The 20,887-nt window shown below is 40.1% G+C and overlaps 1 protein-coding gene across 1 annotated transcript in view; it reads left to right on the forward strand.

Annotated features, from left to right (window-relative positions):
• Positions 1–17,833, forward strand: part of CMSS1 (cms1 ribosomal small subunit homolog) — a 397,612-nt gene extending 379,779 nt beyond the window's left edge. The window contains exons 5-10 of the mRNA XM_068982987.1: positions 4,621–4,680; positions 5,625–5,727; positions 9,020–9,080; positions 9,514–9,601; positions 16,236–16,324; positions 17,726–17,833. Coding sequence (XP_068839088.1) covers positions 4,621–4,680; positions 5,625–5,727; positions 9,020–9,080; positions 9,514–9,601; positions 16,236–16,324; positions 17,726–17,809 — 485 coding nt within the window. The 3' untranslated portion in view covers positions 17,810–17,833. The remainder of the gene's footprint in view (positions 1–4,620; positions 4,681–5,624; positions 5,728–9,019; positions 9,081–9,513; positions 9,602–16,235; positions 16,325–17,725) is intronic.
• The last annotated feature ends 3,054 nt before the right edge of the window (positions 17,834–20,887 follow it).

A 20,887-nucleotide genomic window follows, 5' to 3' on the forward strand; every position in this document is an offset into this window, starting at 1 on the left:
TCTTTCCTCCCTGAACGCTTTTTCAGGATACCTGTGTAGCTTTACCTACATGTAGTTCATTGCTTCTAAAATGCTACATAGTATTCCAGTGACTTCATCTACCACTTATTGTTCATGCATTTTCTCCTATATGGATGTCTAGGTTGCTTCTAGTTCTCCAGCATTACAAATAATACTTGTATGAAGGTTTTGAGTGTGTCTTTATAGACTACACGAGAATTTCTTTCCATAATGTTTCTTTTTTTCCATTACATTCCAGGAATGTAATCCTGGGTTCATAGGGATATGATATCAGTTCAGTTCAGTTCAGTAGCTCAGTCGTGTCCAACTCTTTGCGACCCCATGAATTGCACCACACCAGGCCTCCCTGTCCATCACCAACTCCCAGAGTTCACCCAAACCCATGTCCATCGAGTCAATGATGCCATCCAGCCATCTCATCCTCCGTCACCCCCTTCTCCTCCTGCCCTCAATCCCTCCTAGCATCAGAGTCTTTTCCAATGAGTCAACGCTTCTCATAAGGTGGCCAAAATATTGGAGTTTCAGCTTTAGCATTAGTCCTTCCAATGAACACCCAGGACTGATCTCCTTTAGAATGGAGGGTTGGATCTCCTTGCAGTCCAAGGGACTTTCAAGAGTCTTCTCCAACACCACAGTTCAAAAGCATCAATTCTTCAGTGTTCAGCTTTCTTCACGATGTACGCCTTAATTTTATTACTATCCAGCATAGCAATACCACTTTATACTTCACCAGTAGTTCCCAAGAATTTCCATCATCCTACCTTCTCAGCAATACTTGGTACATCTTTTTAACAATTGCCATTCTAATGTATATGCAAAATGTTATCTCATCTTATATTAATTTGCACATCTATGGTGACTGGTGAGTTTGGGCATCTCCACAAAGATCCGTTAGTTGTTTCAGCTTTACCTTTGTATATTGCCTATTTCCATGGATTTGAAAATAAAAATGTTTCATTAGTCCACTGAATGTACAACAAGCTTCTATTTCACTACTCTAAAAAATGATGACTCAAATTGAAGAAAGCAGGGAAAACCACTAGACCATTCAGGTATGACTTAAATAAAATCCCTTATGATTATACAGTGGAAGTGAGAAATAGATTTAAGGGCCTAGATCTGATAGATAGAGTGCCTGAGAAACTACGGAATGAGGTTCGTGACATTGTACAGGAGACAGGGATCAAGACCATCCCCATGGAAAAGAAATGTAAAAAAGCAAAATGGCTATCTGGGGAGGCCTTACAAATAGCTGTGATAAGAAGAGAGGCGAAAAGCAAAGGAGAAAAGGAAAGATATAAGCATCTGAATGCAGAGTTCCAAAGAATAGCAAAAAGAGATAAGAAAGCCTTCTTCAGTGATCAATGCAAAGAAATAGAGGAAAACAACAGAATGGGAAAGACTAGAGACCTCTTCAAGAAAATTAGAGATACCAAGGGAACATTTCATGCAAAGATGGGCTCGATAAAGGACAGAAATGGTACGGACCTAACAGAAGCAGAAGATATTAAGAAGAGGTGGCAAGAATACACGGAAGAACTATACAAAAAAGATCTTCACGACCCAGTTAATCATGATGATGTGATCACTAATCTAGAGCCAGACATCTTGGAATGTGAAGTCAAGTGGGCCTTAGAAAGCATCACTACGAACAAACCTAGTGGAGGTGATGGAATTCCAGTTGAGCTGTTTCAAATCCTGAACGATGATGCTGTGAAAGTGCTGCACTCAATATGCCAGCAAATTGGGAAAACTCAGCAGTGACCACAGTACTGGAAAAGGTCAGTTTTCATTCCAATTCCAAGAAAGGCAATGCCAAAGAATGCTCAAACTACCGCACAATTGCACTCATCTCACATGCTAGTAAAGTAATGCTCAAAATTCTCCAAGCCAGGCTTCAGCAATACGTGAACCATGAACTTCCAGATGTTCAAGCTGGTTTTAGAAAAGGCAGAGGAGCCAGAGATCAAATTGCCAACATCCGCTGGTTCATGGACAAAGCAAGAGAGTTCCAGAGAAACATCTATTTCTGCTTTATTGACTATGCCAAATCCTTTGACTGTGTGGATCACAATAAACTGGAAAATTCTGAAAGAGATGGAAATACCAGACCACCTGACCTGCCTCTTGAGAAGTCTGTATGCAGGTCAGGAAGCAACAGTTAGAACTGGACATGGAACAACAGACTGGTTCCAAATAGGAAAAGGAGTACGTCAAGGCTGTATATTGTCACCCTGCTTATTTAACTTATATGCAAAGTACATCATGAGAAACGCTGGACTGGAAGAAACACAAGCTTGCTGGGAGAAATATCAATAACCTCAGATATGCAGATGATACCACCCTTATGGCAGAAAGTGAAGAGGAACTAAAAAGCCTCTTGATGAAAGTGAAAGAGGAGAGTCAAAAAGTTGGCTTAAAGCTCAACATTCAGAAAACGAAGATCATGGCATCTGGTCCCATCACTTCATGGGAAATAGATGGGGAAACAGTGGAAACAGTGTCAGACTTTATTTTTGGAGGCTCCAAAATCACTGCAGGTGGTGACTGCAGCCATGAAATTAAAAGACACTTACTCCTTGGAAGAAAAGTTATGACCAAGCTAGATAGTATATTCAAAAGCAGAGACATTACTTTGCCGACTAAGGTCTGTCTAGTCAAGGCTATGGTTTATCCAGTAGTCATGTATGGATGTGAGAGTTGGACTGTGAAGAAGGCTGAGCACCAAAGAATTGCTTTTGAACTGTGTTGTTGGAGAAGACTCTTGAGAGTTCCTTGGACTGCAAGGAGATCCAACCAGTCTATTCTGAAGGAGATCAACCCTGGGATTTCTTTGGAAGGAATGATGCTGAAGCTGAAGCTCCAGTACTTTGGCCACCTCATGTGAAGAGTTGACTCATTGGAAAAGACTCTGATGCTGGAAGGGATTGGGGGCAGGAGGAGAAGGGGACAACAGAGGATGAGATGGCTGGATGGCATCACCAACTCGATGTACATGAGTCTGAGTGAACTCCGGGAGATGGTGATGGACAGGGAGGCCTGGCGTGCTGCGATTCATGGGGTCGCAAAGAGTCGGGCACAACTGAGTGACTGAACTGAACTGAACTGAAAAAATGATGGGCAGTCTTCTTTGGAGAAATGTCTGTTTAGGTCACTCATTATCAGAGAAATGCAAATCAAAACCACAATAATTTACCATTTCATGCCAGTCAGAATGGCTGCTATCCAAAAGTCTACAAGCAATAAATGCTGGAGAGGGTGTGGAGATAAGGGAACCCTCTTACACTGTTGGTGGGAATGCAAACTAGTACAGCCACTATGGAGAACAGTGTGGAGATTCCTCAAAAAACTGGAAATAGAACTGCCTTATGACCCAGCAATCCCACTGCTGGGCATAGACACTGAGGAAACCAGAATTGAAAGAGACACATGTACCCCAGTGTTCATCACAGCCCTGTTTATAATACCCAGGACATGGAAGCAATCTAAATGTTCATCAGCAGACAAATGGATAAGAAAGCTGTGGTACATATACACTATGGAGTATTACTCAGCCATTAAAAAGAATACATTTGAATCAGTTCTAATGAGGTGGATGAAACTAGAGCCTATTATAGAGAGCAAAATAAGCCAGAAAGAAAAACACCAATACAGGGTACTAATGCATATATATGGAATTCAGAAAGATGGTAATGATAACCCTGTATGCAAGACAGCAAAAGAGACACAGATGTATAGAACAGTCTTTTGGACTCTGTGGGAGAGGGAGAGGGTGGGATGATTTGGGAGAATGGCATTGAAACATGTATAATATCATATGTGCAATGAATCACCAGTCCAGGTTCAATGCAGGATACAGGATGCTCGGGGCTGGTGCACTGGGATGACCCAGAGGGATGGTATGGGGAGGGAGGTGGGAGGGGGGTTCAGGGTGGGGAACATGTGTACACCCATGGTGTATTCATGTTTATGTATGGCAAAACCAATACAATATTGTAAAGTAATTAGCCTCCCTCCAATTAATATAAATAAATTTAGTTTAAAAAAAGAAATGAAGCACCCTGTGCTCTGGAAGAACTGGCAGAACAGGTCCTCAGATAGATTATTTTCAGGAGACGATTTTCTGAGCCCAGTTCTTCCATCTTTTCATATCGAGAGAAGCCTTCATGGTGAGTGTATGCTCTTTGTGACTAGCAGTAACCTTCATATGACTGGTAGTAGCAGCAATTTTCTGCAAACAAATGTGCTTGATTGCATGCACTCTCCCTATACTAAAATTATATGTATCCTGACCTTCCTCCCTAACTCTTTGTAACAGTTTTTCAGAGCTTTCTGAAATGCTGTCTCCCAGGCTGTAATCCTCGTTTTGTCCCAAATAAAACTGAACTCACAGCTCAAAAAAAAAAAAAAAAAATGATGGGCAGTTAAAAGTCTATTGTTGGTGCTACTGTTGTTTAAAATGCTAGACAACACTTTAAAATAAATGAGTCCTCAACTCATTAATGTTGTACAACCTGTTCAAGAATACATCATTCACATTTAATGTTTCGAGTGTGTGTTTGCAAAATCCTCTACAAAGTATGCTTCTCATATTTCTAGACTCCTGCTTCCTCAAGGCCAATGATTTAACTCACAGTCTTTCATCATATCTAAAAGAAGGTAAGTAAACTCCTTTTTTAAAAAACTATTCATCAAATTGTTATTTCCATTAAAACATGAGGTTTGTCTCTTTAAAATAAAAACTTTTAAAACCTCAAATTTAAAATGAAGTTCCCATCCTAAGTGGATTTTAAATGAATGTTTTTTAGGTCCATCTTGATATTAATTTTTATTTACTTTAGTTTTTTCTTGTTTTTCTCTGGTTTTGGGGATTTGAGTTTTGGTCTTGTTTTTGTTGTACAGCACATTAGATGTGTTGCTCTTGGAATCCAGAGAATTATATTGGTGTTCTCGCCCCAAGTACCCCATCAATTTGATGTTTGACTTGGCACAAGTTACTGAGGACTCCTCCAGGACTCTATTTTGTTACCTGAAAGACTAGGAAGTGGGACTATGATCTTGACCCCAACTCTGAAATTCTGTTCCCATGTTCAGAACTCAGACCTTGGCTGTTGCTCGGTCTGACTTTGTCTTTTTCATTGTATGTAGGCGGTAATAATTAGATTACTCATGGTAGATAGTCATTCATTGTGACCAATAATGAACTAGTTTAGATACAGTAATTTAGCCTTTTTTCACATTCTAACCAATTCTGATGACACTCAAGTTGAGTTCATAAACCTTTCTTAGCCTCAAATACAGCAAATGTAAATGCAGGTAATAATAGAATCAGTCTCACTGGTTATTAAGTTTTCTTTGTCTTTTTTTTTTGTACAAACTTTTTTTACTTAGTTCTAAAGCTGGTCGCATTTAGTTATTTAGCGTATTTTATGTTTTGTGGTATAAATTAATGATGTCCCATTTTAATGTCTAGCATAACCAGAGAATAGTATCTGAACAATGCTCACTATATGAAATAATAGTGAAGTAACTGGACAGTGTTCAACTCTGGAGCCTTAGTTTGCTATACGTAGGGTGATGTTTTCCTTATGCTCTTTTTTCAGTCTGCCCCAAATGGGTGAAGCTTCGGAAAAACCACAGTGAGAAGAAATCAGTCCTGATGCTGATTATCTGTGGCTCTGCCATCCGAGCTCTGGAGCTCATTAGGTTGGAAGCTTCACCTGTTCTATTTCGTGACTGTTTTCTGAGTAACCGATATATGCCAAGCTGATATGTTCTATTTGCTGGCAATGTAGCAATGAACGAAATACAGAGTCTCCTCTCTCATGGAACTTACTCTCCAATGAGGGAGACAGATGATAAACAAATAAAATACACATTATAATGTCAAGTAGTGATAAGTTATGTAAGAAAAAAACAAATCATGGCAAAGGAATAGAAGAGAATGGGGGCTGCTTTTAAAAGGATAATTGCAGAAAGCCTCTCTTAGGAGACTGACATTTGGACAGAGAGTTTTGCACAGTGAATGAGAACCCCAAGCAGATGTCTGGGAGAAGAGTGTTCCAGGCAGAGGACATAGCAGATACAAAAGGCCCTGAGATGGAGTACCGTTGGAGGATTTGAGCAGAGGAGTCACATGATCTGAATTATTATTCTAAAGGTTCACTTCGGCTCCTGTGTGGAGAACACACTTTGTAGAGGGCAAGGGTGAAAGCTGGGAGATTATACAGGCAATAACCAATTTGGAGAAATAAATGAAAGAAAAGATCTAATTTAAAACCATATAACAAGAAAAAATAGAACACCAATACATAAACCTCTCAAAATTTAGATGAAGAAAATATTACACAAGCGATGCAGAACATCTTAAACAGAAAAGTGAACCATGTTGTTAAATTGGAAAATTTGATGTAAATATATCTGTTTACCTAGAATAATCTACAAATTTCATAGATTTCCAATGAAACTTCTATAAAGTTGTTTTTTACACTAGATAAAATAGTTCTAAATTCATATAATACAGAAGAAATAATAGCTGTGGAAATTCCAAAAGAGAATGCTAATGAAGCCCTATAGTATCCATCAGATTGTTTTATTAAGAGCCATATTGCAAAGTCTCAACAATCAAAACAGTATGGAACGGGCATGTGCATGACAGGTCAAAACAGTGGAGCAGAATTATAAGTTCATAAGTAGACCCATATGTATATGTACAGAATATGGCAAAAGTGACAAATTAGTAGGGAAAGATAGACTTTAATAATTGGTATTGGAACAACCAGGTAGCCATCTGAAAAAATTAACTTGGATCCACATCTTACTTCTTATACCAAGAAAAATGCCAAATGGACCAAAAATTTACACATAAAAATTCCATTTTATAGATAATTTGTAGGTACTTTACTAAGTGCTTTCACATACCTTTTCATTTACTGTAGTTTTTGTAGAATAAACAAAAAGGCTTCCACTGAATCTGTAGTGACATTCAGTATTCAAAGAAGAGCCATCAGAGTAAAATGGATTTACTGGGACTCAGCCCTCTCCCGGAGCCAGGCTCTTGCTTAGCTTTGACCAGAGACAAAACAAAGAAGAATCCAAGTCCTGAAGAAAAAGGAACTTGATCAAATACACTAAAGTGCAAAGTAGATTCTTGGTAGTTATTTAGCCTCTATTTTTCTAAATGAAGTAATCTGACCATGAGTAGTTTTTAATGATTGTTAATAGTCCTTCAAATCCTTCTTTCCTGCTCGGCACTCACATTAAATTGTAAAATTCCCTCTCAGTAAAACAGAAGTGTTCCTTTTTTCTGCTCTAAACATAATTGATCTTTAAGACTCCAACTGGTTTTGGACAGCTGTACTTGCTGGCTCTGAAATCATAGGAGTTCACATTGACTTTTCAGTGTTTAAAAAACTACTGCTGCAGAACTTATTTCAGATTCAAACACTAGTGGCAAAGGGGTTGGCCTGAAGATGGCTTCTTAAAAACAAGCTGTCACATTGATTTGAGTACATAAATGCCTTTCTGAGGGGCATAGAAGCACCGTGGTGGTGTACTTCATTTGCCAATTCTCGGTGTTTTTCTGTGTCTTCAGTAATATTATGATCAATTTCAAGGTTAGGTGATTTGCAGAAGGTGATTTCTGAGCAGACACAATGAACCCTATTCATAAAGGTGACTATTGAATAATTCTAAATTTTGTAAGATTACCTGTTCTCTTGAGAACCATACGCTATATTAAATATGGCCCCTAAATTGTCTTCTTAGTTAACCTCACCACGGAGAAAGCTCATATATAAGTACAGACTCAAGTGCAACAGAATTTGTGTAGAATGAGTCACCACTTTGTAACTTCATATATTCCCGCTGGTCAGTAATATTTCTCAAGTATAATAGTGATATATAAAGGAGAGTAGTATTCCAAGCAGCATTCCCATGTTCTCATCCCAAACATCAACTAGAAGATTTTTCTTTTATACCCAGTTTTACACATTTATACCCAAAGCATTTCCACATGTAAAATTTTACAGATAAGCTCACTCTTCAAAGTCAATAAAAGTAGGAGGCTCCTCTGAATGCAGGGCACGAGCCCGCTTACCCTGAGCCCTCTGGGCAGCCACACACAGACCTCTGTACATGGCCTTGGGCTCCGAGGAGCACAGGCTGACATCACTGCTAAGATTCTCTCAACCAAATTTTGGGTGAGAACTATACTGCAGAGTTTGAAGATAAATTGTCTGCCAGGGATCTAAAATATAGAACTTTTGTATTAAAGGTGTTAAAAAACAAAATCCAACCAAGTAAATTAAAGGTCAGATCGACTTTTTCAACAATTCGTGGATCAGGCACCATCCCATCTAGCTACTAGAAGGGCACCCTGAGGGGTTGTGCACAGTGGAAGGTTTTTTGGAAAAAGGGTGGAGCAAGGGGAGAGCAGAACAACCTATTATTAGGCCAAAACATCTTTTGGGGTGGGGGGGGAAGCAGCAAGGTTTTAGCTTCCTTTGGGGGTTGGAGAGCCCCACAGAATAGGTTATCTTACTGGGGCTTGACCAGAAATTTCAGACTGGTTGATTAAGATTACATTTCTGAGAGAAGTGGAAACTGTAGTTAGATCAAATATTAAATCTGGGTTCAGTATCATGAGCTTTTAGCAAGAGTGATGCCATGTTGAGACTGTGGTTTTCATTTTAATACAGGCAAAAGGCAAGTCTACATGTTTCAGTAATCAGGGAAACCTAAGTAAAGTTAACCTTGTTTCTGAAAGTTAAAAGCCAATCCAGATGCATGCCTGAATAAAGGCCACCCCACTTTTGTTCCAGAGGTGGGCTGAAAATCAGGATTTCTGTTTATGTGTGTATATCCACATATATATGTACATATACACCTACATAAATGTGCATATTCTTTTAAATAAATCAAAGGGTAATACATAAGTAGTTGGCATGGCCCTGAATGAGTAAGTTTTCTTATGAGTAAATCTATTTCTTTTCATTAGGTCAATGACTGCATTCAAAGGAGACAGCAAAGTTATAAAATTATTCGCAAAACACATAAAGGTAAGTGAGGGCCTGTGGTTCCTGGTGAGGAGTGGAAGTGATGCCTCAGGGCCACTTCCAGACCTCAGTTTTTTCACTTCAACCGCTTTACCTTATCTCCTTAGCAAGCGTGTTCTTTGGTGCCTTCCTTACATATTTAACACCCAATCTGATTTTCTTTGCATTCCCTGCCTTTGTCCCCACAACAGTCACCATTCCTCTGTGCTCTGATATTCTTGTACAGAAGCTGAGGCTTAACCAGTTTTCTAGGGAGATGTTCTCTTCTGTCTTAATGTTAACCTTCTTTGCCCTGGAAGTTGACCCTAAACAGGAGTAGCTCCTTTTGCTGTTTCACTTCTGCTGTTTAGCTTTTAGATTAAATGCTCTAAAATTGGGCTGTGATTGAACTTTCTAATGACTCTTCTTTTTTCCCTTCTCTTCCATTTTGAAATAGGTCCAGGAGCAGGTAAAATTGCTGGAGAAGCGTGTAGTACACCTGGGTGTAGGAACTCCAGGGAGGATTAAAGAACTCATTAAACAAGGTATGAAAAGAGGTAGTAATACTCCTACCCAGAGCTGAGTGTTTGCCTTACCCTGTGTGAGTCTGGGAAATCACGTGTGTGATGCAGTGAGACCAGACCTCTGTGTTTTTAGTTAATTCAGGGTTGGAAGCTCAGCCTTTAGTCTTGAAAAACCAGCCAGCAGGTGTAGTGCAGTGGGGAATGATAAGGACTGTTGCAAACTACAGTAAGTGTGCCCATCTAAACACATTCACATTCCAATTGCTTTAAGGAGGTTGGTGGATTCACAGTTTATTACACCAGTTTGCAGCCTCTGGACTTTGTAAGCTAATGTGTTGAGTGTTTCCCTCACTTAATTGAGAGGCTCCCCAAGGCTCCCATTCCAGTTGAGGGCTGATAGAGAAAACATGTTAAAAAAAAATGCAGTTTCTATGGATGGAATTCAGGTATTCTAGAACACTTCTCGCGAGTTCATTTCCTTTTAGTGCTTTACCCAGAAAGTATTCCAGGTAGCATCCACTGGTGGGCTTTTATAGTTTGATGACTTTCTCAAAGCCAGTAGCCTAAAAACCTTCTGGCCTACTGATGATCTTAGTACATTTTTCTACCTGCCAGACAGATTAAAGTATTTCTTTTAAATGCTCATTTCCAAATGACATGTTCAAAACTTTATTTTATAACTGTCTGGAGCTGTTCCTGGATTTCTGTGTGTCTAAAAGTAATGTGTTCATCAACATAGTGTCTCAGTATAGAGATGGTCTTTTACCTGGAAGCAAAAGAGAGCTAAAAATACTATTGTTTCTCTCCAGATGAAAACCATGCATTAATGAACCCACTATATGCAGAAGTCTGTGCAATTACAAGTAGCAAACTTGGTAGACCCAGACAAGGAGAGGGAAAGAAATATTTTTTGAGTTCCTACTTGTACTGAGTGCTATGCTAAACACCCTTACATATCTCGTTTAGTACACACAGCATCATTGCAGGCTAGCATTCTTATTTCTTAAGAGAGAAAACTGCAGCTTGGAAGGGTTACGTAGCCCCTCCCAAGACCCTCTCATTCTAGGCCTTCCTGATTCCAGAGGCTTTCCCCTTCAAGGAGCTCCTGATCTAGTTGAAGAGATAAGTGTACATAGAATGAGAATGTGACAGCAGTAAGTGCCGAGGGCCAAACCAGCACTTGGGTCTCTATGAGTTGAGATGAAGGAGAGGTTGTTTCGGTGGCTGAATCTGCAAGGAAGGCTTTATAGAGAAAGGAGTCTTTAACTGATATTTGAAGTATGGATAGGATTAAAATAGGATCTTTGAAGTATGGAGATGTGAGAAAAGCATTCAGGAATGATAGAACAGCTGAATCACAAGTAGGCATGTAGATACACAGTCTATATAGAGGAGGAAACACATAAGCAATATCGTGTCAAGGAGAAGAGCCTCTGCTGTAGACTGAAGCCTCTGGGTGCACATCCCAGATCTGGCAGCTACCATCTCTGGGGCTTGGCAAGTTTCTTAACATTTCTGAACCTGTTTCTTTATCTGAATGACAGAGATGAGAAATGCACCCACCTTATTGCAAAATTCAGACTTAAGTTGAAGAAAGTAGGGAAAACCACTAGGCCATAAAGGGATAACCTAAATCAAATCTCTTATGATGAGACAAATAGATTCAAGGCATTAGATCTGATAAACAGAGTGCCTGAAGAACTGTGGACAGAGGTTCACGACATTATATAGAAAGTGGTGATCAAAACCACCCCCAAGGAAAAGAAATACAAAAAGGCAAAATGACTGCCTGAAGAGGCCTTGCAAATAGCTGAGAAATGAAGAGATGCAAAAGGCAAAGGAGAAAAGGAAAGATAAACCCATCTTAATGCAGAGTTCCAAAGAATAGCAAGGAGAGATAAGAAAGCCTTCCTAAGTGAACAATGCAAAGAAATAACGGAAAACAATAGAATAGGAAAGACTGGAGGTCTCTTCAAGAAAATTAGAGATACCAAGGGAACATTTCATGCAAAGATGGGGACAATAAAGGACAGAAATGGTATGGACCTAACAGAAGCAGAAGATATTAAGAAGAGGTGACAAGAATATGCAGTAGAAATATACAAAAAAGATCTTCATGACCCAGATAACCACGAGGTCTGATCACTCACCTAGAGCCAGACATCCTGGAATGTGAAGTCAAGTGGGCTTTAGGAAGCATCACTATGAACAAAGCTAGTGGAGGTGATGGAATTCCAGCTGAGCTAGTTCAAATCCTAAAAGAAGTGAAGGTTGCTCAGTTGTGTCTGACTCTTTGCATCTTTGAAATTCTCCAGGCCAGAATACTGGAGTGAGTAACCATGCCCTTCTCCAGGGGATCTTCCCAACCCAGGGACTGAACCCAGAGCTCCTGCGTTGCAGGAGCTGAGCCACCACGGAAGGCCATCCTAAAAGATGATGCTGTTAAAGTGCTGTAGTCAATATGCCAGCAAATATGGAAAACTCAGCAGTGGTTACAGGACTGGAAAAGGTCAGGTTTCATTCCAATCCCAAAGAAAGGCAGTGCCAAAGAATGTTCAAACTACTGCACAATTGCACTCATTTCACATGCTAGCAAAATAATGCTCAAAATTCTCCAAGCCATGCTTCAACAGTACTTCAACCAAGAACTTCCAGATGTTCAAGCTGGATTTAGAAAAGGCAAAAGAACCAGAAATCAAATTGCCAACATCTGTTGGATCATGGACAAAGCAAGAGAGTTCCAGAAAAACATCTACTTCTGCTTCATTGACTATGCTAAAGCCTTTGACTGTGTGGATCACAACAAACTGTGGAAATTTTTAGAGATGGGAATATCGGACTACCTTCCTTGCCTCCTGAGAAATCTGTATGCAAGTCAAGAAGCAACAGTTAGAACCAGACTTGGGAAAACAGACTGGTTCCAAACTGGGAAAGAAGTATGTCAAGGCTATATGTTGTCACTCTGTTTTAACTTATATGCAGAGTACATCATACAAAATGCCAGGCTGGATGAAGCACAAGCTGGAGAAATGTCAATAACCTCAGATATGCAGATGACACTACCTTTATGGCAGAAAGCAAAGAAGAGCTAAAGAGTCTCTTGATGAAAGTGAAAGAGGAGAGTGAAAAGGCTGGCTTAAAACTCAACATTCAGAAAACTAAGATCATGGCATCCAGTCCCATCACTTCATGGCAAATAGAGGGCCCAGGGATGTGCGGTCGTTCTCCACCACTTAGCCAAAGGCTCACCGCTCCGTTACTGTATTCCACATGTTTTCTGTGTGTCACCACCACCGCCCCACCCCCACCCCAGGCAACAGGGCCACTTTTCTCCATATTTAATATTTAAAAGAGAGAGAGGGAGACAGAGAAAACAAAGCTGTTCAGATTGTTGAAATTAGAGTTCTACAGAGTTGTGAAAACTCACTGTGAAACCTTACTTCATCTAAGAAGTGGAAAAATCATTTAAGGAGCTGTTGATTTTTTTATAAAAGGAAAATAAATTACTGCTGATTCTGACTGAATGAATGGTTTAATATTCATTGACTACAGATGTTAGGCTGTATACAAAACGTTTAAAGAGAAACAATTCCATCACTCTAAAAACTGAAAATTTAACAAAGTAAGTCAAATGGCACATAACACATTTTATGTAGCTGTTTATGACTTGAGATGTTTATATATGTGCTATATTAAGGAGAGTTTCTAAACATCAAAAGCTATCCCATAACATTTACAGACAGAATTGTATTGTTTTATTTAATAAGGGGATTTTCTAATTATAAGAGCCTTTGTAAAATGCAGAAAGATACAGAAAAGAAAATGTTACTTTAGAGATATCACTTATCAGCTAATATTAACTATATTTCTTTTCAGTCTTTTTTCTATGCATTTATCAATATATTTTTATAAGTGGAAATCATGCTGCATATCATAACTTTATAACTGTCTTCTCTACTTAATATGCTTCCCTGGTGGCTCAGACAATAAAGAATCCGCCTGCAATGTGAGACCTAGGTTCAATCCCTGGGTTGGGACTATCTCCTGGAGGGGAGCATGGCAACCCACTCCAGTATTCTTGCCTGGAGAATCCGCATGGACAGAGGAGCCTGGCAGGCTACAGTTCATGGGGTCACAAAGAGTGGGACACGACTAAGCACAGCACCCAATATGTCAATATCTCATGAGAACTTTCCATGGCATGAAATAGTTTTATTTTTTCATTTTTAGTGGCTGCATAATATCCTGTTGGGCTTTTTTCCAGTTTAGCAGAGATATAATTGACATATATCATTGTATTAACCGAGGTGTGCATGACTGGTGCATATGATAACTATGAAATGATTACTACAATAAATTAGATTAATATCTGTTGCTTCACATAGTTCCATTTTTTTTTCTTATCATGGGTACATATGATACCTGTGAAATAATTACTATAGTAGGTTTGATTAACATCAGTCACTTCACATAGTTCCAATTGTTTTTCTTGTCATGAGAACTTTTAAGATCTACTCTCTTTAGCAACTTTTACATATACAGAGTACAGTGTTGTTAACTGTAATCACCATGCTATATTTTACATCCCCAGCACTTATTTACCTTACAGCTGGAAGTTTTTACCCTTTGACCACCTTCATCTATTATTCCTGCCTCTCACCTCTGGCAACCACCATCAATCTATTCTCTGTAGCTATGAGTTCATTTTTTGGTTTGTTTGTTTGTTTGTTTTCAGGCTCAACATAGAAGTGAAATAATACAGTGTTTGTCTTTCTCCGTCTGACTTGTGGCACTCAGTATAATGCCATCTGGGACCACCCATGTTGTCAGAAATGGCAGGATTTTAATGTTCGTGTGTGTGTGTGTGTGACAGAGAACACTGACATTCTTTATCCATTCATTTGTCAGTGGGCACTTAGGTTGTTTCTGTGTCTTAGTTATTCAAAGTAATTTTGCAATGAACATTGGGGTGCATATACCTTTTCAAGATAGTGAATTCATTTCCTTTGGATATATACCCAGAAGTGGATTTACTGGGCTGTAGTGTGAGTTCTACTTTTAATTTTTAGAGAATCCTCTATAGTGTTTTCCATAATGGCTGCACAAATTTACAATCCCCCCAGAAGTGCACATGGGTTTCTTTTTCTCCACATCCTTGCCTGTACTTGTTATCTCTTGTCTTTTGGTAACAGTCATTCTCACAGGTAAAAAGTGACAGGTCATTGTGGATTTGATTTGCCATTTCCCTGTTGGTTAGTGATGTTGAGCTCCTTTTATATAGCTGTTGGCCATTTGGATATCTACTTTGGAAAAAATATCTATTCAGTTCCTACACCCATTTTTAAATCAGCTTTTTTTTTTTTTTCGCCATGGAGCTGTTACGAGTTCTTTATATATTTTGGATATTGATTCCAAGTTATATGGGTGTTTAACAGTTCTATTAAGGCAGAATATTGGGTTGTTTTTAATTTTTTTGCTTGTGTAAGTAGGTACACAGTTATCATCTTTTTAAGTAACTGCTTAAGTTTCTGGTGTTTTATTCAATGGAAGAAGAATTATTTTATCAAACTCCAAGCATTTTAAAGCTCATGTTATATCATGTCCAGTTGCCTTCCAGAGAGGCTGTACCTGTTTGCTATCCCACCATCAGGTCAATTATTTTTAAAGGAACACTATCAAGCCATTGTCTTTCTTCATTTATATCACTTTTAATTTACAGAGAGAGTCTTAAATAAGAGGCATTGTAGTTATAAGAAGCATGAAAAAGTCTTTAGGGAGAGAGAAAATTACTGAAATAAACCAGTATTGAGGGAAAGGGCTGCGGGATAAAAGAAGGCTTTGTTATTTATGTTTCCAGATGTGACAGCTTGGGGGCAATGGGGAGTGGGGAAAAGCTAACTGCCCAATTCTGGGACCTCTGAAGAAAAGACAATCCCTGAGGTCCCTCCCACCCCACATTTCAATATTGTCTCCAGATAGACAGGAAGGCAGCAGGAATGAGTCGTCTACCAGTCTTCTCAAAGGACAACAGACTTTGGAGCTCTTTCATCTTAACTCTCTTCTCTGCCTGAAATTGACCTCTCAACCCTGTCTTCAAACTTCTGCTGATTCACCTTTTCAGAGACAGGCAGACTGTACTGGATTCAACTCCTGAAGGGTCCCTGCCCTGACCTGTAGGATCAGTTCAGTTCAGTTGCTCAGTCATGTCCGACTCTTTGCGACCCATGGACTGCAGCACGCCAGGCCTCCCTGTCCATCACCAGCTCCCAAAGTTTACTCAAACTCATGAACTGTAGGATACATCTTACCAAATTCCTGTCAGAATGAGACTTCACCATCTGGGTCTTGGTAAAATGGAGGCCTGGGATTGATTCTTTGCCAGCCCTTGAGCATTTCACAAGCTTAGCAAGAGCAGCTTCCCCAAGAATCAGTGATAAGATTATAAGGAGAGCAAGTCTCGGAGCGCTGCATTTGTTTTCCATCAGACAGGGACAGCACTTAATGTGCAGAGATTAGTTGCCAGTGTTGGGGGAATGGGGTGGGGAGAAAAGAACAAATGAGGCCAGAAAAAAAAAAGCAACCAAAGGAATAAAAAATCCTTTTAATAAGCTTATGTCATGAGTTCTTTAATATAGCAACTCTTCGTCTCTTTCAGGTGGCCTTCATTTGAACCCCTTAAAGTTTCTGATTTTTGACTGGAACTGGAGAGATCAGAAGTTGAGAAGGATGATGGACATTCCCGAGGTACCGTGTAACCAGCAATCCAGCACTTCCCTTTAATCTTTTTTTTTTTTCAATTTGAACTTGAGTTCAAACACAGCAATAAAGTCTTTGACATGGGGAGCCAGCACATTCTGGCCTTTGAAATGATTTCTTTTAACTCTGAAGTAACTACAATTACAGAGGCCATCTCACCCCTTACACATAACTGTATCCTTTCCATGTGTTTTATAGGAATCAGCTTTGTTTCTTCATTAAATGCCCAGTGGCCTCTGCCCCTCTGGGGTCCACATCTATACTGTACCGTTGGGAAACAGGAAGGTCTGGAGGACTTGGTGTATTTCCCTGTGCCTTGTTTTAGAGACATGATCATCTTTGCCTTTTTATCCTTAGAAGTGCATTTGGAGGTGAGGGGCACAAAGTTGCCTCATTGCTTGCATCTCCACATACCCAAAAACCTGCTTACTTAATGAGCGATTTACATTTTGAGGAGTGGGGAAATTTTTTTGATGTCTCAGTGAATTAAAACTGATTGAATACCTTTGTGGGACCAGCATTAGCTGATTATATATTTATGAACGTCATCCATTATCATCATAATGTGCCAATTGACTTGACACCCACCATGTTATCATGGGGCTAATCTTTCAGGCTAGCCTGATGCTTAGAAGTAGCTGCTGGAAAGAACAGGGTTGTGCAGTAATAAACATGGCTGCCAGTCACCAACCAGGAGTAAATCATGACAGTGACTATCAAAGAAGCTTGCAATCCAAATATGCTGAATTAATTTGCTGTATAAAACTATATCCTCAGAATAACCAAACCTGATTTTAATTAGTGAGTTAGGCTAAAAACCGCTGTCTGAGTTTCCTACACACACATATGTATACACACACACAGAGTCCCCTGAACTGACTGGTTTCTTAAAACCAGTTTAACCAACTTGATGTCAGGCACATGAGGTCACATTTGATGATTTTGCTTATAATGTTAAATTGAGTAAGCCACCACTAGTTTTCTAATTATAATATAAGGAAGAAATAGTATTCACAAAAACCCTTTTAACCCAGACTTATTTTTATTGTGATGATGTCATTATTAGTAGTTAGCCTGTATTAAAATACTGTGTATAGTCTAGACATACTTTGGATATCTTGAAACACCATTGTATAAGATTTTTTCTATGAGATTTTATTTTGAAGGGCTACAAACAAAAGGACATCTACATGAAACTGATGTCTTATATAGTTCCTCTTCCTTTACTTATGTAAATATTTCAAACCTGAATAAAATGCAGGTTTTACTCTTCCTGGTTCTGGCCATAACAGCTGCATAAATACCAGGGAATCCAGATAGTTGAATTTATTCACCAAATCCATCCTCTCTTGATCTTAAACTTTTTTTTTCTTCTTTTCTCTCCCTTAGATAAGAAAGGAAGTTTTTGAACTTCTGGAAGTGGGAGTCCTAAGTCTGTGCAAGACAGAATCTTTGAAGCTGGGCCTTTTCTAAATCCGGATCCTAATGCAAAGTCCTGTTTTCCTGGTGGGATTTGTATGGCTCTGGCCCATTGCAAGCACTTGGTAAATACCAGCTATTGTTTATTAAGTTGACTGTATCACCAGATGGATCACTAGGAATCTTAGGTGGGGATTCTTTTACAAAATGAATGTGTCCTTTGCCAAATCCCTTGTGTAATAAAGCATCACTAACTTGTGTGTGTTTTGTTAAGGAGACTGAGTTTTTCTTTCACCAGCTGGCCTCTGACGTGACTATACAAGAGACAATAGGACCAAATGACAAGTCCATTTGCCCGATGCACAGTGAGGCCAAGCAATTCTAAAACACGGACGTTTGGAACAGATAAAGGTTTATTACAGGTTCCTGCAAGGAGATGGGTAGCTCATCCCTTAAGAACCCCAAAATTACTGAAAGCTTTCAGCAAAGCCATTTTCTAGGAAAGTGAGGAAAGAGTGTGTAGTTGGTGCAGATTTCTTAGTGTCAGCTCCTTTGTTCTCGAGGTCAGGTCATGATCAGGAAACGATGTTCCTGTAACTCTCTACCAAACACATGTTGTTCTCTGTTCTGACAAGAAAGGGCAAGGTCCCACGGAATAGCTCTCGTCCTTCAGGGTCTTGGTCCTGGCTAAGAGGAGGTAGATCTTAGTCGGCAGCTTCCTCAGAGCCAGGTTCCCACACCCTGCCCAGCCGTCATTGCTGAGGGAGCCAGACATCCAAGCCAGCTGGCCCTCAGGCTCCTCACCCCCCAGACAAGGGGTGGGGGGCCTGGTGGGTGGAACCAGGTTCCTCAGACTGCGACCCAGGCAGAAGGCCACTGCTCTAAGGTAGCGGAGACAGGGCTGGGGGAGAGATTCACCACAGCCTCAAGACCAGTGAGTGGCCCCGGCGAGGGCTCTGGAGTCCTGCTGGACACAGCCCCCAGTCTGTCCACTGGCCCAGGGCTAGCTGAACTGGGGGGCCTCCCAGAGAAGGCCTGAATTTGCCTCTTACCTCACTCTATACCTGATGACCACCACACCACTGACTGTTGGCTTAATCATTTCCCTAATGGACCCTCATTAACAGATTGTTACTTGTGGGCAGGGCCCCCTGCAGTGCTGACCAGTAGCTGAGCAGGACTACTAATGGTCACCCACTGACAGCTGGCTGCTTGTGGGCAGGACCCAGTGAGGCTCTGACCAGTGGGTGAGCAGGACCTGTTGCCTGGTAACAGGGTGCAGAGTAATGATGCACAGCAACGGCTACCTGCTGAGGGCTGCGCTCTCTTACAAAGGGAAGGAGCATCTGGGCAGCCTCAGGCAAGCCCCTTCCCTCTCTGAGCCTCAGTTTCATTAGCTGTGAAATGGGAATACCACCTTGCAGGATTGCTGAGTATTTCATGAGATGGTACATGTGGAACAGATTTATCAGCTGCAATGCCTGGTCCCAATGTGAAGGGTGTAGTGGTGGAAAGAGCTGCAAGAACATGTGGCAATTTATAAATAAAAGACAACAGTATAACTACAACTACCTTATTCATCTGTTTAACTCTTTGTTTTGAGATAATTTCATAGTTATAGAAAAAAATAGCATAGAGAATTCCCATATTCCCTTCCCCCAGGGTCCCGCCATGTTAACATCTTGTATAATCGTAGTACAGTTATCAAGACTAAGAAATCAACATGGGTACAATTTAACTAACTAAACTACAGACCTCATTTGGATTTTTACCAGTTTTCCCACTGATGTCCTTTTTCTATTCCAAGATCCAGTCAAGGATCCCACACTGCATATAGTTGTCATTCCTTAGAAAATATATTTAGAAAGATATGTATACTCTGTCACATTTAATCATTAAAATAATTCTGGAGGAAATGTCTTATTATTTATATTTTATAGATGATGAAACCGAATCTCAGAAAGGATGCACATTAATTTAAGTAGCAGAACCAGAAGGCAAACCCAGATCTCCCATACTCACTTAAAGACACCATGGTTATCTGTTTGGAGAGTCAGGCATATACAACAAATGAGAAAATAAAGCAAACAGATGCCATTAGTGCATTCCACATTCAAATACTGTGAAATTTTAAATGAGCCTAGCAGCATGGCAAATCACACTCCAGCAAATCACCTGCTTCCTCACACCAGCCGCCTGCTGCTCATGCACCTCTGTGGGCTAGAAGCCACACACAGGAATTCCGAGGCTAAGGGAGCAAGTTCCATTCTGCGGGACCTCGGATCAAACTCAAAAAGTTAGAGGAAAAAGAAAGCCTCCACAGAATGAAAATTCACGCAAGCTATATTTAGCTCAGTGTAACCCTTGTGGGGCTGACCCTCCCCCAAGTAAGACAGAATTCCGCCTTCCAACTGAAGCATCACCTCTTCCTGCCTGATGACCTTCAAACTGACACGCCGCCAGTTCCTGGTTCTTCAGCAGCTTTTGGCCTTCAAACTCAGAGTTGAGGAACATCAGCTCTGCAGATTTTGGACTTGTCAACCACCTCTGTAGTCCTGTGGGCCAATTCTTTGTGATTAGGATTTCTCTGGAAATCCTAATCTACTCCTGTGAAGCGCCTTTTAGTTTGGGGTTTTGGTTAGATTGGTTTTGTCACTCTATAAAAAGTGTAACAAATACTGTTCTTGATTTGCTCTTGTAATGACCCCTCTGGTAGACGTTACCTGTTTACTATAATCTCACCCAGTGTTGAAACAAGTACCTAGATTGCAAACATATCTGATATTTTGTAGGCCTCTGCACACTTAATCTAATCTCATAGGCTGTTACTGAACTAAGGTTCTTGACCACATTTACTTATTAAAACAAATAGTAGGTGTGAACTAGAAGTGTTCACTACCGTCTTCTCACACAAATCTGCCTGATACCAAACAGCCATACTTGTCACTACCCTCAAGCCCGATTCAAATGGCTTGCTGAAAAGTTCCCATTGGTGTTCTGCTTTTTTCCAGTCTTGCAAGGGGAAACTTTGACTCTGAGTTGGAAACATCCCAGTGTAAGTAGTTATATTTGTTCTGTCTTTTAAACTAGGTAGATTTGCCAAAGTCATTGTCTTCTTTAATATAAAAAGAG

Source organism: Capricornis sumatraensis, chromosome 1 (assembly GCF_032405125.1).
Source record: "Capricornis sumatraensis isolate serow.1 chromosome 1, serow.2, whole genome shotgun sequence".
Classification (NCBI taxonomy): Eukaryota; Metazoa; Chordata; class Mammalia; order Artiodactyla; family Bovidae; genus Capricornis; species Capricornis sumatraensis.